Source organism: Tremella mesenterica, assembly GCF_000271645.1.
Source record: "Tremella mesenterica DSM 1558 unplaced genomic scaffold TREMEscaffold_8, whole genome shotgun sequence".
NCBI classification, from domain to species: domain Eukaryota; kingdom Fungi; phylum Basidiomycota; class Tremellomycetes; order Tremellales; family Tremellaceae; genus Tremella; species Tremella mesenterica.
The window spans coordinates 605,510-627,929 of NW_006711232.1; the positions used below are offsets into that span (position 1 = coordinate 605,510).

At 47.3% G+C, this 22,420-nt stretch overlaps 8 protein-coding genes across 8 annotated transcripts; 5 read left to right on the plus strand and 3 right to left on the minus strand.

Annotated features, from left to right (window-relative positions):
- Positions 1-30: 30 nt before the first annotated feature.
- On the plus strand, positions 31-1,519 carry TREMEDRAFT_32562 (uncharacterized protein; the record flags this gene model as incomplete). The annotated part of the gene is made up of 6 exons (XM_007005609.1): positions 31-93; positions 139-209; positions 379-494; positions 627-705; positions 758-993; positions 1,323-1,519. 6 exons carry the CDS (start codon positions 31-33, stop codon positions 1,517-1,519), a joined length of 762 nt encoding a protein of 253 aa, XP_007005671.1.
- Positions 1,520-2,361: 842 nt separating this feature from the next.
- TREMEDRAFT_63516 (uncharacterized protein) lies at positions 2,362-3,538 on the plus strand (the record flags this gene model as incomplete). Its single annotated transcript, XM_007005753.1, has 3 exons — positions 2,362-2,794; positions 3,109-3,251; positions 3,401-3,538. 3 exons carry the CDS (start codon positions 2,362-2,364, stop codon positions 3,536-3,538), a joined length of 714 nt encoding a protein of 237 aa, XP_007005815.1.
- Positions 3,539-3,998: 460 nt separating this feature from the next.
- TREMEDRAFT_71975 (uncharacterized protein) lies at positions 3,999-7,061 on the minus strand (the record flags this gene model as incomplete). The annotated part of the gene is made up of 9 exons (XM_007005856.1): positions 6,673-7,061; positions 6,497-6,529; positions 6,197-6,452; positions 5,858-6,154; positions 5,710-5,813; positions 5,534-5,666; positions 5,110-5,492; positions 4,775-5,039; positions 3,999-4,715 (listed from the first exon to the last, which is right to left on the minus strand). The coding sequence occupies exons 1-9, from the start codon at positions 6,861-6,863 to the stop codon at positions 3,999-4,001; spliced, it is 2,379 nt and encodes a 792-aa protein (XP_007005918.1). The 5' UTR covers positions 6,864-7,061.
- Positions 7,062-8,330: 1,269 nt separating this feature from the next.
- TREMEDRAFT_63518 (uncharacterized protein) lies at positions 8,331-10,228 on the plus strand (the record flags this gene model as incomplete). Its single annotated transcript, XM_007005754.1, has 2 exons — positions 8,331-9,299; positions 9,407-10,228. The coding sequence occupies 2 exons, from the start codon at positions 8,331-8,333 to the stop codon at positions 10,226-10,228; spliced, it is 1,791 nt and encodes a 596-aa protein (XP_007005816.1).
- Positions 10,223-11,201, minus strand: TREMEDRAFT_71976 (uncharacterized protein). The gene is made up of 3 exons (XM_007005857.1): positions 11,124-11,201; positions 10,862-11,016; positions 10,223-10,724 (listed from the first exon to the last, which is right to left on the minus strand). Exons 1-3 carry the CDS (start codon positions 11,152-11,154, stop codon positions 10,635-10,637), a joined length of 276 nt encoding a protein of 91 aa, XP_007005919.1. The 5' UTR covers positions 11,155-11,201; the 3' UTR covers positions 10,223-10,634.
- A 4,828-nt stretch (positions 11,202-16,029) lies between these two features.
- Positions 16,030-17,853, plus strand: TREMEDRAFT_63520 (uncharacterized protein; the record flags this gene model as incomplete). The annotated part of the gene is made up of 2 exons (XM_007005755.1): positions 16,030-17,100; positions 17,191-17,853. 2 exons carry the CDS (start codon positions 16,030-16,032, stop codon positions 17,851-17,853), a joined length of 1,734 nt encoding a protein of 577 aa, XP_007005817.1.
- A 548-nt stretch (positions 17,854-18,401) lies between these two features.
- On the plus strand, positions 18,402-19,930 carry TREMEDRAFT_63521 (uncharacterized protein; the record flags this gene model as incomplete). Its single annotated transcript, XM_007005756.1, has 3 exons — positions 18,402-19,601; positions 19,714-19,897; positions 19,926-19,930. The coding sequence occupies 3 exons, from the start codon at positions 18,402-18,404 to the stop codon at positions 19,928-19,930; spliced, it is 1,389 nt and encodes a 462-aa protein (XP_007005818.1).
- Positions 19,931-20,603: 673 nt separating this feature from the next.
- On the minus strand, positions 20,604-22,359 carry TREMEDRAFT_39849 (uncharacterized protein). The gene is made up of 8 exons (XM_007005624.1): positions 22,331-22,359; positions 22,134-22,241; positions 21,991-22,089; positions 21,656-21,938; positions 21,370-21,516; positions 21,106-21,287; positions 20,951-21,057; positions 20,604-20,895 (listed from the first exon to the last, which is right to left on the minus strand). Exons 1-8 carry the CDS (start codon positions 22,348-22,350, stop codon positions 20,627-20,629), a joined length of 1,215 nt encoding a protein of 404 aa, XP_007005686.1. The 5' UTR covers positions 22,351-22,359; the 3' UTR covers positions 20,604-20,626.
- Positions 22,360-22,420: the final 61 nt, after the last annotated feature.

Genomic DNA, 22,420 nt, shown 5'->3' on the forward strand with positions numbered 1-22,420 from the left:
AAGAGGGCTTAATCGATAGATCCGTATACCATGTCCGTATTGCCCCCACCTCCTCTTCATACGGATGCCAAGTTTGTGGTTCTTTCCGACTGGGTAAGTCGATTCTAAATCACCTGAGAGGAATGGTGTTGATGGTAGGATGGAACGATCACGGATAAGGATTCGAACGATTTCATGACCGACAATCTTGGTATGGGACGTGAGAAGAGGTGAGCTTAGTCCCTGTGCCCCAGAGACGTTCACCACACTGTGTCCTTCTCAAATGGATGGCCAGGTGGGATCAAGGTTCGTCATAATGATCGGGAGGGACGGCAACTGGCGAGATGGGGGGCCAGCCCTTAATGGGGCTCGCAATTGGTCTATAATGCTGATGTCTAGACGCGAACTCAACGGTCGTATCCTGGATGGATCAATGACATATCGTGACGCTTTCGCCGCAATGCTGAACTCTGTTCACACGCCATATGACGAATGCAAGGAGATTTTGAAAAAGAGTAGGTATACTTTCTTCCAACCGTCTCACAACCATCTGAATTCATTTCAAAGTTCTCAATCTACCATATCACCCAAATCAACCCTTTGTATGATGTGCGGAAAGTAATAATGGTCATTTGGCTGACCATGAGATATCGGTCTCGACCCAGGATTTCAAGAATTTTACCATTGGTGCAAATCCAACGGTATACCCGTTATCATAGTTTCATCGTAAGTTCCTTTTCCATTTTCTTCCTTTTGAACCTTACTGACGGGAAAACAGTGGAATGGCACCTATCATCCGTGCTGTTTTATCGAACCTTTTCCCAGAGGCAGAAGCCGATTCCATCGACATTATCGCAAACGATGTCAAATATCTCGATCCTGAAGGTAAAGATTGGGAGATAGTATATCGACATCCTGAATCCGGATTCGGACATGATAAATCAAAAGCTATTCTGCCTTACAGGGATTTACCAAGTAAACCTACTTTGTTCTTTTGTGGAGATGGAGTTTCGGGTGAGTTTCTCCTGTTTGTTTGTCTCAAAGCTAGATCACACGGATTTCAATTTGGAGCTTGAAGATTTGGGGTTCCTTTAATTCCATTAAACAAGCCCTAAAATGTACTTCCGAACGTATACCTTTACCCCTGACCCTAATAGCCGTCTCTTCTTGGAGTGCCGAAGTTGACGGCTTGCTTCTTCAAGGATGCGTCGTTGAGACAATGGAGAATTGGAGATGACCAAGAGAGGATTGGGTAGTGGTACTGGATGTGGACCATGGTCAGAGAAGTGGAAGAAGAGCTCGGACGTCTTCGGAAGCGAAGGAATGGTTTTGCTGATTACAAGATATGTCCGCTGCCAAACATGCCGATTTACTATTCACCAAAATCATGCCTAATGGCGATTCCGACCTTTTGGCTTATTGCAAGAAAGAAGGTATCCCAAACGTACCATTTACCGATTTTCATAAAGTTCTCGAACGTGTAAAGGAAGTTGTGGGAGGGAAAAGTGTTGAAAGTGTTTTGAAAGAAGAAGGCAATTGAGAATTTTCCTACATTTTCTCTGCTTCTTCGAATTCCTGAATCATTCAATTCCTTCACCCTTGACATCAAAATCAACTTGATACTCGTAAAACTTATTCCCTATTCCCACTTCCCTTATCCTTCTTCTGACTTCTCAACTCTTTTTCTCCCCCTTTGTCAATCTCCTTACTATTCGGAACCCACTCTCCGAGATCAATCTCGCCGTTCATACTCACGTATCAAACATTCTTCACCATGTGTAACGTTTTTGTCATATCTCCCATGCCAAGTATGCAACATAGATTGATAGAACCGTGAGAAAAGAATTTCATCCCTTACCGATGAAAGGAGTGTAAGAAAAGATTGAACCGTTTCGCTTTATACTCACGTCTCCTTTGATCTTTACCAAATTTCAAACTTTCCAAACGAGTCTTGGCATGTAGGAAGGGGAAGTTAGAAGATGGTTCTTCACTTACTATTAAAGTCTGACGGATCTTTGGGAAAAATCAGGTTGTATCTTAAAGATCAACGAATAAATTACATTTTTTGCTGCGGGTCAGCAAAGAATTAGGATTAACCCAGTTTTCCAGTAATATTTTCCATCTGGGAAAGAGGAGTGTTCATTGTGAGTGTCCCCAAGATTCCTTCGAAAAGCTTTTAACATTTGAGAGTGAGGGGGGAGTATCGTTAAAGTAAGGTAAGCCAAAGGGATAGTGAGAGAGATAGATGGAGAAGAAGGAAATGATTGACAAGACTTCAGCTGATAAATGAGTTACTTGAGAAACGAGAGAGAGGACACACAAAGTTTGAACAATATGAAATCCATCATCTTCATCTTACTCTTATCTCTTTCATCTCAAATAATGGCAAAACCATTCAAACGTGCTTGTAAAGCACATAATACGACCAACGATAATGTTGAAAACTTAGTAGAAAAACCAGCAAGTACTTCTTCCAGTCAAAGTCCAGTATCATCTCAACCTCCCAAAAGTGCCAATAACAACACCACCAATAACAACAACAACAACGGCGGCGGCGGTGGAGGTGGAGGGGGAGATGGAGATGGAATGCAAGTAGGTTTAGCATATGCAGGAAGAGGTGGTTCTATAGCTCCTTGGAAATCTCTCCCAGGATCAAAATTATCTTGGTATTATACTTGGAGTGCTACGGCAACTTCGAATGATGATGGTTTAGAATTTATTCCTATGGTTTGGGGAGAAAAATCTTTGGCTGGTTTGACGGATGCTGAGAAGAAGTGGCCGGCGGGAACTAAATATGTCTTGTCGTTTAATGAACGTGAGTTTTTCCTGATTTGATGTTAATCCATATCATGGTGATCTTCTTCTGTCGATGAGGACGGTCGTGTTTTTTAACGAGTCATGTGGAAGAGGGTGGACGAGTTTTGAGTTTGAAGCTAGGGGCAACAGGCGGGAGAAACGATTAGGACACGGAACAAGGACAGTGGACAGGATGCGATAGTAGTGGTGATCGATGATAGGTGGAGGAAATGGATGAGGGAAATTCTGTCCGTTAGTGGACGCTGAAGTGGCTTTGAGATCAGTAGCAGTCAGACTAGAAGAAGTTCGCTTCGAGTTGATACTTACCCACAGCCGAGATTCAACCGAAATCTGGAGGGTCGGACATGTCAGCTCAAGACGGTGCCAAATGGCATCAACAATGGGTTTCGTCACTCTCAGGCAAGTATCAGATTTGCTCGCCTGCAGTGACGAGAGGAGGTAAAACATGGATGCAGGTGAGTTACGGAACGTCTCCCTCCCTGCCTTCCATATAATACTTTTCATCTTGTCCTCCCGGCCGTTCCTCTGATCTTGGACATTGCGTGTGTGTGTGTGTCTTCACATCGGGTAACGCCGATATCAGTGAATGTGAGTTGACGACCAGGACTGGCTGAAAGCTTGTGATGGGAAATGTCAATACGACCTCGTCTGTTTCCATTACTACGGTACAGATGCCACAGACCTCATCAGTTATGCCAAGGTAAGAAATGTTTCAACAACTTTTTCACTTCCTCGTCGATAGATTGTCCGCACGATTAGATGTTCGACTAAAAAAGTGAGTAGATGCTTACCTCACAGGACTTCTACCAAACGTTCAATAAACCCATGTGGTTGACCGAATGGGCTTGCATAGATTTTTCCTCGGCTAACAAACAATGTTCAGTCGAAGACTCGAAAAACTTCATGACCACCGCTATTGAATGGTTCCGCGGGGAAGGATCGAGTATGGTACAGCGTTGGTCTTGGTATGGCGCCATGCCTGAATTCTCCACCGCTGGGTTTGGATTGGAAAACTCGGATAAGACGCCTAATGGTCTCGGTAAGACTTATGTCACCCTGTAGCTTTATACCACATTATGCAGGATTGGCAATGATAAGTTTGGCAAGGCACCTCCTCGGAGTGATGATGGAGGGCTCTGTATTCGATCGAGGTGTTGTATGCGGTCGAATGATGGGCGATGTGTTGTCGTCGTGTTGATCGGTCATGATGGCCTGGTCGACACGCTGAATAGCAACTGTTTTCCTTTGTTCTTCTTCTTGCCTCCGCCGGTACCACCCTCCCCGGCCATAGCTTCCTCCGCGGCCGCTCTGTCTTCCACGCTCATGTCCGCCAGACCATTAGCCATCGACGTCATGGCAATACCCCACCCGTTGGTCACTGGCGCTGGCGATGACCCGACTATACGACGTAGACTCTCTTGTTTCGGGGTCGGTTTACTGAACAAAGCCTTCCTATCCTCTTTCTCCCTACTCGGTAGGCTTGGAAATGCAGATTGTTGTAATTTCGGCGCAGGTTTGGGTTGTATCCTAGGCTTGCTCGGACCTGGTCGTACGGTATTCACCAAGGCTGAGGGCGTTTTGCTACTTGATCCAGCACCGCCTGATGTCCATGGAGTTGAGTGTGTAGAGATTGAGGGACCCTTGGATGAAGAAGCGAGCGTATTGAGCGAGGGAAATGATGCCGTGTTGAAAGCCGTGGTACCTGGGACAGTACGAGCATTGGTCGGTGGCGGGCGAGAGAGTGGAGTTGCGGAAGATGACGCAGCAGCTTCGACTCTGTCCCATACATTTCGCGAAGAAGAGGAATTGGACATGTGGGTGGTACGTTTGGCTTGAAGGATTTTGCCGGACGTGATACCCGCGTAGTTCGTGCCCAATCCAGTGGGTGGGTTGCTAAGAGATGGGAATAACTCCCTTTGCTGATAATCAGCGACCAAAAACAGCAAACGGTCGCCCGAGGTGAAAGAAAGAAACTTACCCGAGCTCGGAACCCGTTGATGGCCTCCAACACCGCCCGATGCTTGTCCCCATCTGTGTCATTCTGTAACAGTCCGGCCACTTCCTTCATTACTCCCAGCGTAGCGTCTACGTCCCTGTCAAGTATATTGAAGATTGAATCAACCATATCTTTGGCTGACGACTCGGAACTGCGGAATTGTCGAATAGCAGAGCGGAAGGAAGATAATCTGGTGGGAGAGTCTTCAACAAGCATAGACACACGGGACAGGAGGGCAGCGTGTCGTCTGTAAAGTCAGCGTTAGAAGTGAAAGCCTGGCAGATCCAGCGAGAGTGTAGCATCGTCGGAAAACTCACTCAGCTTCAGCATCATCCACGTCCTCCCTGGGAGTGTTGTATCCACTCGCTGGCACTTCTTCGAGCCGTGGAGTGTGCGACGCTGAAGGTCGCGTCTGCGATTCTGGCACAGTCAAACTGGTATCAAATCCTCGTCGTCTTCTGCTCATCTCCACTCTATCGGTTTCTACTTGCCTCCTTTGCTGCTCAGCCTGTGCCGGGCTCATCGGCACCTCCAAGGGGACCTGCTGATGTGCGGGGCCATTTCTTGCGAAAGAAAAACCTCGTGCCGATTGCTGGTTTCGACCTCGAGAGGGCCCATCGGGCATTCCTAATGGACTAACAAAGTCGATTGGGAGTGTCCGGACATTCGCACGGTCTCTATTCGACATTTGTTGGCCGTGCTAAGTCTGTCAGCTCTGAAGCTTGGTTTAGGACCGCTCACTTCTGATATCATATGTGCTCTCAGGTCCATTTCTGAGCCAAACACAACAAACTTTCTCTCGATACACGATGGGACTTTACAGTAGAAGTGATCTTGTCGATGATGTACTTCGAGCTGAGCATAGTCTTCGAAACTTGAGTGTCAGCTCTGCTCCCGTATGAACCTTGGGAACTGACTAAACGTCCCGATCACCTAGACTTTTACAAACTTCGCACTCCTCATGTTTCGTACGCATGTGTTTGAATAGCTCGTCGGGTCCAAAGAAAGCTTCGTGGCAGAACTTGCTCGTCAGTGAAGTTCAGAAACATTTAAGATTGGCCTTACTTCACACATCGGATGAGGAGGGTCCCAGCCAGCTACCATCTCAATCTCCCTCTGACCTCTGGGTCTGGGTGGCTTTTGCGTTCGAGCCAATTTCTCCGGGTTGTGAATACCAAGTAGGTGAGGAGGGTACAACGCTTGTTCATGGGCGAAGCGCGATAATTGTCGGGCGCAAATCATACAAATGGCCAAGGCGTGGTCCGATAGAGTGTGATGCGAGAGGTCTTTCCATGATTTGGCAATGTACGGACAATCAGAGTAGGGACAATTGAATCGCAGGAGTAATAAGGTAGCTTCCATCTGCTCACGTCAGCTCTGTGAACGAAACAAGATCGGACACACCATATCTTCATCCTCGAAGACCAGGCCGAGCTTGGCATCGGTATATTTGAACTTTGTCAGGTCGAGCGTACCAGGCATCGTTAAGCCAGTGTACCACTTCTGTCCCTTTTCGAGCTTATCAGCGTTGGCGGAAGCGGCGGCGATTTGCTCTGCGGGCGAAGGGGTGAGGTGATGTTCCGTGGGGAACGGAGCGGTAGGAGATCGGGAAAACAGCAGAGAAGGCATCGGCGTTTTGCAAAAGGTGCATTCCTCTCTTCTGTAAAGTTAGATAGGCCCGAATTCAAGCAGGACAAGGCTGACTTGTAAAGGCTCCTCAAACGGACGGCGCATACACTGTAGCGTCAGCCACGTTCGTTTTCCCTTTCCCATCATGGGTGACTCCTCTCTGTGAAGCATAAGATGATAAGGCCAGGGCATTTGTAAGATGATATACGAAACGTATGCTGGTTTTTCAGTGGATCAATTCGAAGACTCACTGACAAGTCCTATGTCCACATACGCCTACACTCCAGAACATGACTGGCTCAGCGCAGATGAAGCACTGGTTCACATCATCGACCTCAGCAGAGGGAGTTTGGTCGGAAGCAGTACCAGATGACGTTCCATTGGGCGATGTAGGTTGCCTGGGTTTGTTGAATACATTGCTCGGGGACTGCGTTGGGGTCATGGCGGTAACAGATGGGGGAGAGGAAGTCTAGGGAGCTTCGGGATTTTATGAGGCTGACACGCGAAGATGAAAGAGACGAGGTATGGAAACAAGAAACTCTACTGGGGTGAATCAGGTGATCAGAAGGACAGCACAAGCCCTGGATAGGCTAATGAGCCGAGTGGTGAGTTAGTGGAATGGTGGAGGAAGAGCTGAAGGAAGAAGCAAGTGGGAAGAAGAAGAGAAGACGAGATGCGAAATTGAGTTGCGGCTATCAATCTGTTTGGCCGTCGGCTGTCCTCCACTCACTATGCGGCTTGAGCAACGGTTTCTCATATCTCATGATGGCCTCGATTTCACTATGCTTGGCCTGCTATGCGGCCAGGCCGTGAGGTGATTGCACCATGTATGCGATGGTTCTTCACATCCAGATCTCCATGCTACCATGAGGTTGCATGATGCAATCATGAACGACAAGACCGCAACCAACATCGATTCGACCCCGCGGCTGACCAAGGTATATGCCAAAATTACTCCTCCAGGTTGTACGGGACAAAACTCCTCAAAACCCCGAGACGCGCTGGCTGAGTGAACGTGGCGAAAGTCACTCGCGTTTCCTGTCGGCCACCTTCGGGTGTGCCATACGATAAAATTGGAACGATACAGAGAAGATTAGCATTGCCCCTGCAGAAGGATGACAATCTATGACTAGAGAGGTGTGACTTCGGTCACAAATATTTTTCGTATTTCTATGTCATACAGCTGCATGGCTGCACAGCAGGCACTTGATAATCTTGATGACTGGATGACAAGTTGTCAAATAGAAAGCGGGACGACTGGGCAGAGACGCCGAAGGAACGTGGTACTAGACCAGGTACAATGCCCCTTCGACCTACATCAATAACACATCTCCTACTCTCTACGCTGAACTCTCCTCTAAACCTAAGGTAGCCCTAAATCTGAGCGCTTGACCATGGTCGGCCCTCTCGACTCTTCGGCATCAAATTTGGTCCGACGTCGCATTCATCGCTTATCCCTGACATGGCCGAGATACCGAAAGGTTTCGGTGACCAATCCCTTGCCCCCTTGTTCTCTCTTCTTCCTTTCCATCCCTTTTCTCACTCGTCATTTACCCACATGTCCACATTGTACAGTGAGTGACTGCTAGCTGCTACATGCTACAGGAGCTGTTGATTCCTTGCTCCACTCGGAAGCAGCTTCGGTGCCGCAAACTTTCCCCGACTGAGCGTCATGATTATCTATAACCCCCTTTGATCACCGAACGACCGAATCATCACGGCCATCTATCAAGTTCTTTTCTAACACCGAAGCAAAGGTGCACGAGGTGACATTGTTATGACTCAGAAAGCTATGTTTCCCCTTTGCTTGAAATATCTTATGAGTACTTACTTATACTTTGATTCCCTTGTCCCAAAATTACATTTTACTCTACTCATCCAATTTGACTGATTTAATTGTATGTTGATAATGACACACACGACTGGAAATCTCACTGGTCTTCTTCGATCCCCTCCTCATGTCTTACGTTCCATCGCATCACATTTAGCTCCTTCGACCGCACTTTCCCTCGCCCTCACCCATTCTCGATGTATCGAAGCAGGTGAATCTCGGACATTCCGCACAATCAATCTCTGTTTGGCGAAATCAGCAATAGATTACGTTCTCGCTCCAAATCTCCGTCATTACTTCTGGCCTCCCGCTTCTCTCCATCATCACGCTCTTGATAACGCTGCACTTTCCTCCAACGAAGATCGTTGGGTTCGCGAAGATCTCCTATTGGGTGCTCTGAGATGGTACACTTCGATATTATCAGAAAATGGTCGAAAGTGTTATGTAAAAGAGGTAGTGGTAGATTGTACAGACCGATTGTGCAGAGTCGAAAGACCTACAAATTTCTCATACGACGCAATGATGGAATATGCTTTACTTTATCCCGAACCACCTGCAAAACTTTCTTCAGACCTGCATCAAGCCCTCGAGGAATTTCCTATTCTACCAGCCGCAACAACCTTGACAGCGGTTTTACATTCCAATTGGGCTCAGTATCTTTCGGCAATACTTCTCAAAGTTCCAAACGTCCAGGAAGTCACTCTGATACCTGAGCCGAACCGCTATCTCCCTGTTGAGGACCAAGAGCGACAATGGCCTATACTTCGATTGAAAAAACTTACGATTGATCACGCTGGAAAATGGTGCGAGCCGTTGATTATTTCTTGGATTCAAGCGTCTGCGGGTGAATTGGAACATTTGGCATTAAGAGATACGGGAGGACATTGGACCCCGGGTGAGGATATCGTCAACGTCATCGGGAAATGTAGAGGGTTGAGGACGTTATTAGTCCCTGCGAGTGTGTACCATGAGCTTCAGTTGGAGGATATGCCATGGTTGGAAGGAGTGGGAATCACTGGATTACAATGTGAAAAAAGAAGTGTAAGAGTGAGTGAATTCATACAAACCTCCCGTCAACTGCCTTAAATAACTTCGTTTCATACGTCCCTCGTACCTTGTGGTGTATTCGAGAAAGGATTCTGGCTGATAACTAGGACCTTCAACTTCCTTCACATCCCATTATCAAACGTCTATGGCACTTTCGTCCACTTATACATCCCCGTGTTTCTGCCCCCGTTGATCCGATTCCGGTATTACCGATCCCTACTCATCTCCTAAACCAAATTAAATCAGCGCCCAATCTGGTCGAGATCCGATTTGCACATACTCATTCGACCTGGTTGGCCGAATCAACAACGGGAGACGAACGAGCGGTCATTCGATCTTACATCCCTCGTCGTTTTCCTTCTAATTATTCTACATCTTCAGTCGACTACCCAACCTCCCCTATTGACCATCACACTGTCACGACGACTGACACAACTGAAGAAGGAATGGGAGGAAATGTCGTGAGCAGGGACAGTAAAAGTCACGACGAAGGGGAAGAAGTGTTTTGGCATATCAGTCATTACACACCAGGAATGGAGAAAAACGTCGCTGACGTGGACAACGGAATGAATGGCGAAGAAGGAGAAGAAGTGTTTTGGCATATTCGTCATCATACATCCTCTTTTCTTACGGAGGAAGGAACTAGTAGATCTTTAGCTTCCTTCGGTTGGGCAGCATGGGGTATGGGGACTGATCAACCTCTGCCTGTATGGCAAGATTATACCGAGTATAGAGGACGGACCGTGCCATCTCATATTTTGGAAAAGGTGTACGAAGCTGAGGCAAAGGGGAGGGATGGATTGGAGACCCAGGAGAAAAGTGGAAAGAGTAAAGTAGATTGGAAGGAAGGTGGTAGACAGATGGGATTGAGTGAAGAAGGATGGAATGTCTTGCGAAGTTGGTACGAATGGCTTCATCCTCTCCATTAGAACAAATACATTGTTATACTTTGACTGTTGTCAGATATTGTCATGCTACATTACGATTATGTACCCAAAATTTGCACTTAGAATATAGATGATTATTGTCCAAGACCACTCGCTCGTCCTTCCATGAAAGTGAATCTAGTAGATACCTTGTCTTTCATCTGGGTCCATCTCCTATGGCAGAACCTCCGATGAAGTTCGTCCAACGGTGTCCGACCTCATGTCCTGGGACGTTCGTCTCGGTTGGCCCCTGGAGCAGAGCAGAGGACATATGTCAATGTGATGAACCTCCGAGACAGTGTCAGGAGTTGACATTATCATTGTCCGTCAAACGATGTCACGACTATCGTTGTCGATAGTGACAGTCCACGGGACATGTTCTCGATCGACAGGGTCGAGAGTTGGGGGATCATCTCCCAGGAGCGGACGGTATACCTCTCGAAGCCCGTCCAGGTGAGAGAGGTGTAGGCGTAGGAGGAGCCGCAGAGTTTCGTCTTGACTAATCATTAATCTCCCTTCTCACTCACTCTAACAGCTTCTCACATGTATCATGAGCGTGAACATGATGGAGGTTACGATATGAAGTGGGACAAATTAGGAATGGGGGACGAAGACGGAAAGTGTCGAGTCACTTACGTTATCTCCACTACCAGAACCATGTTTAGCTTTCAAAGCGAACAAATCTGATATTTGATGTTCCAAAGCTCTTTTTTGTTCTCTCAATTGACCAAGTTCTTGCATGGACCGATGAACTTCTGCCGAGAGAACCTTTTTGAATTCTTCCACGTGTACTAATATCAGCTTCGATAAACTTTTTGTCTCCCCCAATCAAATAATTTTCACAATTCATACGGAATGACCGGTGACGAAAGGGTAACGGAAGAAGCGTGATACTCACATTGGACGTTGACGCTAGTGGCTTGTTGCATAGCTTCCACAAACCTGATCCTCTCTCCTCTAATTTCTGTAGTGAGATCTGAAGTATAAGCTCATGTCTCATTGGTTTATCAAGGAAACAGGAGAGTGAAGGGACTGACCGGTGGCTAAAGCCCGTAATAACATTTCATTCTCGCTTCGCTGTCTCTCCAGAACAGCCACCACATTTTCGACAACTGTCAATCAGTCCTTCATTCTCGTGATTCCTCCAAAGAGTGGATGGCGACACACGGTATCGAGTCTGTGTTGCAGGGCTAAATGAACATCGTTTAGCAGGCATAAGAGGACGATTCCTGAAAGAATATTGGGTGGAATGGAGCTGTCAAGAGAAACGCACCATCTTGATGTCCCATATGTCTCTCCTTCTCCTCGACCATCATCCCCAACAACGCATCCAGTCTCTGGCCTACCAATCCTTCCGCTTCGTTCCTTCGCTTCTGATCCGTCAACATGACATGCATATCCGCCACCAGATCAGGGAGGGCAGGTTCAACAGGTTGACCTTCTGCTGGAGGTTCATCTGGTCCTACGAGAATATGAAGACGTTTGTTCATCGCTGTGAGTTCGGAAGAAGAATTTTTGACAAATCCTTCGAGCCATGTGTTGAGTTCGTTCAAGTCTGCAAGTCAGTCACCCTTCTCGATACATCGTGCTCCTTATTTCCCGACACTTCTTCAAGGTTCTGGGTGAAAGAGCCCAGTGACAATACCGACGCTAAATTGAACATGAGAAAAGGAGAGCCAGAGCTGTACTCACACCGGGCAATGTCCGTTGTTTGCTGACTATGTAAGACTCTTCCATCCTTTAATTCCTTGACTACACTTAACACCTCCCCAACTTGCTTCATGACCTCATCATTAGGTGTCCCAGGTCTAGAAGATACATTATGAAGCACTTGAACTGGTCCTAATCTTGGTGAAGCTTTTGACGATCCTCCAGTCTGCTCATCAGCCTCTGCTCACTCATCGAGAGACCTAGTTGAGAGATCACCCACCACATCAGCCATTATATTGGCGACTTCCTCTCCTGCCAATTTTTCTTCAGTCCCACTAACCCCCAAAGAGTCTGGGGTGAAGGTAGAACTTCTTTGAGTCTGAACAGGCTTGAGGTCTTTTATACCCTCGCCTGTGGTCAGGCCTGCCCCGCCAATCGGTATCACGTTTGCCGTTCCTATCGCCGGAAGGGGAACCGCTTGCTGAGCCAGTACCTGTTCGCACAGCTGCACGATCTTATCAAGCTTTTCCTGCAGTTCCGGCCACTTGGTATCACCTTCAAAGTCCTCTCCTCTCCTGATCTGGGCAAGATTAGCAAGTTGCAAAGCGTTCCCTATACCCTTCACGTCTAATTGGATAGATTCCAACTTGTCATCCAACTCTTTCTTCCCTGTTTTCTCTCTGACCTCTTGTACGACCGGACCGAGACTGGTTATGACACCCTTGAGATCTAAGCGAACACCGTCGATTTGTCTGGCTAATCCGTCATGTTCGGTGGTATGCGAATCGAGTTTTGCCAATACAGTAGGATCTGGTATCGAAGTTGAAGTCAGGTGAGACTCGGCTACTCTAGCCGCATCCCAAGTAGTCGTCTGAGGAGTCTTGATGGTTTCACCAGTTTCCACGCTGGAGTTATCAGATGAAGGGATGGTGGGTAGTTTTCCTCTGCCCGCTCCGACCAACATTGTTCCTCCTACTGTAGGTTTAGGAAAGGTCACATGAGAGATATGTGTAGGTGCCCTGTGATCGGAACTTTGATTGTCAACATGTTGTTCTTCAACCGCGGTCATGTGCGGTTTAGCCCCATATCGCCTAATCGGTTGTTCGCCGCCCAGAACGGTAGAAGCACGCCGAACTTGGGATGCCGAACGAGAAGGGTTCAAATCGTTTGGATCGAAACTGAGTGTCGACTCAGATCTAGGATATCCGTTCTCTCGTTCAACATCTTTGACTTGCTCAATGTGTGAGGTATGGGAATGGTCGCTAGGGTGAGGGGAGAAAGTGGATACTTCGGGCCCTATACTCGGTTGCCAAGCTCGAATCCATTCATGTGTTTCAGACCCTTCCAAAGAAGGCACCAAAGCAGAACTTTCGAGAGGGGTTGGATCGGGACCATGATCAAAGAGCCTAGCAACGGAGTCTTTCAATTGATTGATGTCTCTCCTCGCCGAGAGGTCAGAAGTTGGACCGACGACTGATGCTGCTACCCAATGATCTCCCACTTTCTGTACCGGAGGTGGAGATGTCAAAGCTGCTCGTAAATTGATACCGGATGAGCCCACCTGAGCATCGGTAGATTCTCCCTTGATGTGATTGTAGGTGACTGAGAGAGGAAGATGAGTGATTTCCACCTGAGGAGAAGGAGGGGGTAATGCTGGGGTGCCATTCTCTTTGCAGGCCAACAAAACATCCCTGACAGTCAGTTATTGAGATCAAAGATGACTCAAGACTCACCATATAGCACTGACCCAACCTAACCGACCATGAACACCTTCAACACCCAGATATCTCTTAGTCCCATCCGACCATACCATCTCTAAAACTTCTGTGCCTGCTCCTTCAGGAACGGAAGGAACACCCCGTCCTTTCACTTCTTCCCGACGTAAACTTCTGACCTCCACGCAATCGAGCATGGATAAGACCACATCGGGGTGTGAGCCAGGCTCAGGCAGAGGTATGGAGTTGTATGAGAAGATCGGAGAAACTTGGGCTCCAGATCCGGAAAACACCCGACGAGGAGTGGAAGACCCCGATCGACGGACCGACTGCACGGGGCAGTAGGTAACTTTCAGGGAGAGAGGTGTGAGAGTTCCCCAAGCGGTCACCCAGGATCCCCAGGGAGAGACTGATGAACAGGGAGTGGGCACGAGGAACATTATTGCTGACGTCCTGACGATCTGAACGTTAGTCTAAGCTCCAGTATCATATAGTACGTGATGGATGAGATGAACTCACGTCCTCCTCTTCCGAAGCAGCCATTTCTTGATCTCCCATTCTGTCACTGTAGACGATCCCGTCTGGCAAACCATTAGTCCCCACTCTATCCAGTCCGTTGGTCCATCGAGCCTCATCTGTCGACCATGCAATAGAAGTTTGAGTGATGAGATGTTTCTCCTTACCCCTCCCTTTTACCTTGGTCTTGATGGCATTCACCGTGGTAAGAATCTCCTTCAAGGGCGATCTACTCGAATATCGTTTCTTCTTCTCTCCATGAGGACTGGGGGATAATGAATAAGCAGACGGAGAAGGTGTTAGAGTGGATGATTGTTTTCGATTGTTTGTCGGAGTCTGAAGGTGTTGAAGAGGGGAGGGAGCAAATGGCTGTCGACTAGGACTCGCTTTTGGTAATGCTGGTGCTCGGATAGGAGTGAGTGATGGAGGGGTGGGTGATTCCTTGGGTATGGGTAACGGCTTTTGATCCAAATAATCTCGACTCATGGCTCTAGGCATGTCATTCCTCACCATGGTGGGTTTTTGTGGCGCACTAGGACTTTGGGCCTCCCATTGCTGTATCATCCTTCTTGCTGAACCCCTCCCGTTATCCCTTGTCAACTCTGTTGATGTCCCTCCAACCGAGTTTGAAGCTCCAGCATTGTTGTCGGGAGGAGAAGTTATAGACGACATACGTCGGACCGGAGCCGTATCGGGTACAGGAACTCTACGGAGATGAGTGGGAGTAGTCGATCGGTGTCTGTTCAATCGCAGAGGAGAAGTTGACCTGGTACGAGATGCTAGACGAGGTGACGGTCGTAGTGTTGAGGAAGATGCTTGTGCTTGTTGTTCGAATCTACTGGCTCTATCTTTCACACTGACGCCTCTGATGAGTTCCGGACTTAACACCATCGGTATCTCTCGTTGATACTGCTCCTCGGTACCTTCCCGAGAATTCCCTTCGTACACTTCCAACATCGGTTCCAACTTGCTACGATCTTTCTTCGGACTGCACAGATCGGGCGATGTAAGGGCGGTGGAGACAGTGGAAAGGGGATCTGAAGTGGATGCGAAGCTCGCTACAGAGAGCAATGTGGTCGCTGTGGTCCGAGAGGAATAGGCTGGTCGGGGCATTGTAAGCCTCGTTTCGTTCTGATTTCGTCACAGTCATATGGTTTGTCCGGTATCGGTCTCCTTGGGGAATGGGCAGGAGGTCGTGTGTGTCTTCCAAATCTCGAAAGTTCACTCTCCTTCACTTGAAGGAGGGGTCGGTTGTGGTAACGTGGAGGGAGGTTGTGATGACTTTGACAACTGGAATTGGATAAAAGTGGGGATAGATGTTGAAGCAAGAACCACGTGGGGGAACAACCCTGGCCGGACATGTCTATTTGGGTGGAAGACGTATGCGGAAGTCCATGGGATGGGACGTGGATCAATTACCACATTGCCACTCGGAATCCAGCCATCTCGCCACTCGGCCGTGAAAATCAGTCGCGTCGAGCTCACCCAGTTGCTACCCACCACACTACTACTATCAACTCTACCTTTTCTCGTCTCGCATACTCACAACGCAATCACACAACCGATCATGATAACACTTGTCCAATACGAGGTGTCACGTAGCTCCTCCTTGCGCAATCGTGACAAGCTCAAGTATACCCGATGCGTCTATCGTGCGGGCTTTGTATCTGAGCGTGACATGGCCTTTCTCCCTAAGAAAAGACAAAGGAGTGATCGAAATGACCCGTCCTTGAAGGGCGACAGGTGTGTCACATACAATGCTTTTGATACTCGTCCATGTCTATAAATGTTAGAACTTGTCAGCTAACCCAAATACTCATAACAGATCAAATCTCAAGACTTCTATTTTCCATCCTTTCATCCTGACTCATTCGATTCCCACAATTTATCTCCAAACCCGAGGTCGTCTCTCAACAAACGAGGATGTCCTTCGAACCTCCTGTTCGTCGTCGACGGCGGATTCGACCCTGTCAATTTGGTCCGGGTGGTTGTTATTTACGACCTAGGTTCCTCGAGAAATTTCCTCCTGAACTGCTGATCCAGATCGCTCTTTATTTGGACAAACGTACGGCTTGTGCGCTGGCTGTAACGTGTAAGGCAGCAACGGTTCCTGCTGAACTCGCTATATACGAGAGAATATCATTGACTACAACCTCATGTAATCGACCTTGCTCACTCACCATACCGGGAAAGCTAGACAAATCCTCTCTACCCATCCTCCGTGCAACATTCAAAGGATATCCTGATTCTAGGGAGGATGCCGCCAACTCCGTTCTCACTATCTCTCAAGACGTCACGGAATTCCTGAAAGAGAAGACATCTCGTCATTCCGCATCGAAAGAGTTAGTGTTGGATTATGATCCCTTGGTTCCTGCTCATCTTCGAGACCTACTGGAAACGGTGAAGGTAACTCTGACTACCTTACGATTCGAAGCTCCCTTATCCGTCCTTCCTGTCATTCTACCAAATGGGTTCATCCCTCTCTCTGAAGTCTTCGAGTCCCTTTCCACCCCTTTGTACCGATTACGGATCCTCAATTTGGTGTACGAAGAAATATGGGATGTGTCATTAAGAGCAATGCTCAAGAAAATGCCTGAGTTGAGGGAATTACACTTGACACCAATGTCGCCATGGTGTGATGGTTGGTGTGAATGGAAACCCGCCGGATCTCCAATTATCAAAGGCGATTGGCCCAAGTTGGGTCATCTTCATAAACTCGAGATTGAGGATATGAACGTACATTTCCAAGATATGGTTTTAGCCTTGATTCAATCCGCCAATCAACTGTCCTATGTCAAATTCACCGATATCATGAAGGAATGGGATTTGGACCAAGCGGGAAATATTTTGCAGTTGCTGGGTGAGAAGTCTAGTGTCAAGTTTTTGGGTATCCCGTATCATCTTCGACCTATACTTGGTAAAACTGGTCTTTTCCAAAGTGTGGAGATGATATCAGAGGGAGATGATGGAGGTGATAGTGATATTTTTCTCAACGTGAGTTCCTGTCTTATCTGGTCCGGTAAAATCCACTTTTTGGTCAATCAATCTTCAATTTCGAAAGAATAAAGACTAACACAATGACAGGACATATATATTCCTCCTCTTCCAAATCTGAAACGACTATTCAAACGAGTTCGACCAACGGAAACACCCTTCGTTCTTACCCAAGAAGATCCCCTCCATCCTCTCCAAAATCATCTGAAATCCAACGGTCAAATGATTTCTGACGCCTTGTTTCAACAAATCGTCCACGCCCCTCAACTCGAGATGATTCAATTTGTCCCTACCAACGACGGAGAGAAGATTGACTATCTCCATGAAACTGTCGAAGAGGCGGAAAGACACGGAATGGAGGATGAACATCCTCTTTGGGGTTATTGGGGTTCCGATGAGGCGATTGAGAAGAACGATCGAGTGATCCTCATCCGATCATACACTGACTCAACTGAAAGAGAACTCGTCCATTGTAGAGGTTACCAAGCCTCGGTGAAACACATGCTGGACAGGTTATGCTTATTTGGTGGGATTTCAATTTGTCGAGCGTTTTGGACCGACTTTACAAGTTATAAAAGTCATCAAGTTCCTTATACACTTCTTAGAAGGGTGTATTCGTATAGTGGTATGAAGACAGAATGGTTTCGACCTGGAAGGGGGATGAAGTTGAGTGACGAGTCCTGGAATTTGCTGGACAAGTGGGAAGAAGCAGGGTTCGAGTGGCCACCAAAGGAAGGATTACACGGATGGTGATTTTGACGGACAAGGTGAGTTCCCTCAACCCCCACCCATAAACAGATGGCGTGATTGACACATAGTCGCGTCGGTTCGACCAGTGTTGTTAGAGATATCAAACGGTGTTGGATTATTGTGTTATATGGAAGGTAGGATCTGGTAATCAGTGCTCCGCTCGGAATTTGCAAATGCTCATTTGCGTATTGTCAAAACATTTCGGATGAAGATCAGTGTATGATCATCGGTGATCATTGTGGTACGCTCGTCAGATCTGTGTGTAGTCGTACGCATAGCAGTGATAGCCGGAAATGTTGTAGGATAAAGGGAACATGAATCATTCGTTGTTGTCAGATGCATCGATTCCAAGCCGTGAGTAGTAGAAAGGTGATCTGAAGGAGTCAAAGAACAATGGAACTTATGCAGATCTCTCCCTTTCCATCATAATATCCTTCCAATGTCGAGATTTGCGGATCTCTTCCTTTCACATTATACACTGACTCAATCCTCATTGTCATATCTTCATATATCTCCTTTTCATCCATGTCATCTGTTCTACATATCTCATCATGACACAAATATCCAACAATTTGAAAAATCTACCAGAAGAGACACTCACCCATATATCTTCTTATCTCTCTCCTCGTTCAGCACTTTCCTTGGCATTGACTTCTTCGAAACTTCAACCTGCTGCTGAATCAAGACTCCTTCGAATTCTACGTATAAGCGAATCTGATTTATACGCACCGACTTATAATGCTCCTACTCCACCTCTTCCCATTGTCACCACTCCGACTCTTGTCGGTAGGACCGATACAGAAACCTCTGGGGAAGGGAACAGAGTTGTCTTTCATCGCGCTTTGGCTTCTCGTCGAGTTATACGTTCTTTTCTAGTCAAACTCGAAATGAAAAATTATCGAAGAGGTTATGTTCGAGAATTGGAATTTTCAATGCGACACGAAATCCCGTTGGAATTCGGATCCCTTATGAAACTCGTCCAAGGCAGTTTAGAGAGACTTGTTCTGTCTTTTCCTGTTCATTCATCCGCTTCTTTACCAATGGAAGGATTTACTACACTTCCTAGAATCTTACTTCCATTAAGAGAATTTCATGCTTTGAGAGAAGTGAGGTTGAACATTTCTAGAGGATGGACGAAAAGTGTTTTGACGATCTTACAAGTCGCTCCGAGATTAGAAAGTCTGAATGTCAGAGGTTCTCCTCCAGTTCCTCTTGATCCCGATCTTTCACCTACGAGAATATATGGGCAACCGCAATTGGAACATACTTTACTCGACCCAGACTCACCTCGCTCAGTTCTTACCATGGGAGAAGTGCAGGGTGTGCAGGGTGGAACGGCTGGACAGGGTGGAGTGGAACGGTCCGGTAGAGAAGAGCAAAATCAAAGGGATCAGCAACAACCTCAATTAGACATATGGCGAGACGGAGGAGGATGGGACATACCGAAATTACAGTTACGTCATCTAGTAGTGGACGGAATACAAGGTCTGATGTCTCCCATTCTTTCACGATTGATTCGATCTGCCGACCAACTGATACATCTTTGTTTGAGAGACAGGAGTATGTTATTTTCGCCACCGTCGGACTGGAATGTTTTGGACGCCATAACGAGTTTACCTCGATTGAAACGATTGGATATCCCTTGGACCATACATGAATTTTTAGAGAAAAGAGATTGGCAAGGCTTAGAAGGGGTAGAGGAGATGAGGGTCGCTTGGGATTATGTCACGCTTCGTTCCAAATCAGATAAGGTGAGCATCCCATTGTCCTCCACTACGTCTTCATAAGATCCCCGGTCAGTTTGAATCAGTCGGAGCCTTGGATGATCATAGAAAAACAACAGGTATATTGACTGATAAACAGGGTACCATCTTTCCCCGTTTGTCAACAATTCAAAAGTACACTGTGGAGATAGTAGCTTACACCCCTCAATGGGTATACGAAAACGTTTCCCAACCGTGGCATCATCAAATGTCCACTCTTCGGACTATGGCTTGCGTACTTGAGAAGGAGATCATTCATCTACCGGCTCTGCAGACGGTCTTATGTACGTCAGTACCGAGTGGATGGTCAAGCTTGATTTCCTCTCCAACTCAGGTAAGGTCCTTTCACCATATCATCACTCAATCGGTAGGAGCTTTGAGCTTGACGCTGAGTTCCAGGAATCAAAGACAGAGTGTGGTCGAATCCCGGTTCCAGCGGACTTCATCGGCATAGTCGTCCATCGTCTTGTCAGTTCGTCGTCGACATCTTTTGATGTAACTTGTCCAAAAACCTATTCCACAACAGAGACATCAGCGAACGACGAGGGTGGACGAAGGGAGGAAAGTAGACCGGCAGTCACTGTTATCCGACTTCGATGCGAGATGAGCTCCATGTCGGATAGCATACCACTTTATGCGTGGCAAACACCAATATTCAACACCCTAGAAGCTCCGGAGCATGTGATACTCGCCGCTCTTGCTGCGGCGGGGTTGAAGATGGAGGATCTCGTGCCTGGGGACAACTATTTGAGCCAAAAGGGATGGGATGTGATCGACCACTGGGTAGCGAGGCGAGAAATGGAGTTATCTGCGGGTGACGGATGACCGCAAAGCAATGGAGAAATGAAAGAATTTCGAAGGGAGAATATAGAAGGTACCATACATGATCCGGGATGCCGCCTGTGAGTTGAGTGAGGGTTCAAATACTGTATCAGTCAATCGTAAGGCAGAATCAATCAAATATGACAATCAGGAGTTCATGTCAGCAGACAACCGAATAACTATGTATAACTCTACAACTTACTGACCAAATCCAAACCACCTTTCGCCCAAAGACGGATCAACTGACCAGCTATAGCTGTCTCAGCAGGAACTTTCGTTAATCCTCTCACAAGAGCCGGACCAGATCCGGGAGATTTGCTATCGGTAGGCGCTAGAGCTTTGAGGCTTTCGTGATGTGTTTGTTTAGCCTTTTCCAACTGCTTGATGTCTGCTCGAGTATGGACGGAGGATGCGGACTCGACAATGGAGAGGACCTGAGATCGAGGAAACCATTGAGCGTCTGCGTGTCAGTGTACAGCTTAGAGGGAGGTATGCGAACAAGGGGAAAGACATACCTTGTAGCTCATCGTCGAGATCCAAACGAATAGTCTGGCCATCTTTAGCTCGCCCATAACATCCCACCATGAGACTACTAGGGAACGGCCAAGGCTGACTGGAAGAACTGACCATCAGCCAAATCGTCTTATATCACTTGATGAACACCACTCACTAGCGTACAGGTCCGACTTCTATACCAGCTTCTTCGAGAGACTCTCTTCGCACAGCGTCCTCGAATGATTCGCCAGGTTCGACAAATCCAGCGAGACAGGAGTACATACCCTCTGACCAGCTTTTTTGTCTACCAAGAAGTATTTTCTCTCCGTCAGAACTGAGAATGCCCATGATGATGACCTGACTGTCAACGAGGTCTTTCTTTCAAGATTCGACGTGTGACGGGTTAAGGATCATCAAGGGTGATAGCAAATACACATACAGGATCGGTGCGAGGATACGCGTAGTTATGTAAACCTTTGGTTGATGGACAAGGAGGATCGACTGATTCAGAAGAGAGAAATGATGTGCAATTGAGTTTCCATCCCCCCCAGAGAGAGTAATTTGGTTTTCCGCATCCCGGGCAGAACTGCATGTCAGTGAGAGACTCTACTTTCCCACCGACGAGTTTACGACAGACCTGTTTCATCAAGTCATTTCCACGGGGGGTCAGAATAAGAGGTGAGCCATGAAAATGATAGTGGAGAAGAAATGATACTAAAACCCACCTTGTACCTAGCATTCCAATCCATGACGCTCCTCGCCCCACTGTACACCCCTGCCGTCCATCCATCCATCTCTCCGCCGCTCACACGAGCCTCGACAAACTCTCCTTCGTCATGTTCAAACCCCTCTGCAACACTGATAGCAAAGTATGGGATTCCCTTTGGGTTCTGCGGATCTTCGTTAGATTCTCGATCGTCGATCCCGAGAAACAGTAATGCCGGCGATCCTTGTGGTCTATATGCCTCAAAAGCTTTAGCTCTTTTGGGATCGGTTTCTTGCTCTGGTCTGCCAAGTATCAGCTGGTAACTTCTCACTTGAGCACCGCCGAGCGACTCACGCGCCGAGGTATCCGTACTGGATCAGGGGAGCGAGTGTGTCTCGATCTAAGTATAGCAAAGCGCCAGGTTGTCCTTTACGAACAAGAGGACTTCCATTCCTTCTGGTTCAGCTTGCAGTCTTTCAGGAGAATGCAAAACATACTTGAACACTAAAATCCGGGTTTGCGGAGAGGCGAGGTGAGCGTTTAGCTTATCGGTGGATTGTCTTTGGAAAGCTACCCGGTTCAGCGGAGGTTGACCGGCATAGAAACTGGAGGATTAGTAAATTGACTAGACCGGTCAAATTGAGCGCAAGAGAACGTCAGGTGCAAGGGAAGTAGAGAAGTGTCATGCACTCACTTGATGATATTATCCCCCATGTAGACAGAGGGAGAACGTTTGGTACTAGTACTGATATTGTAATGTGCAACTCTCGGGGCTGCCGATATC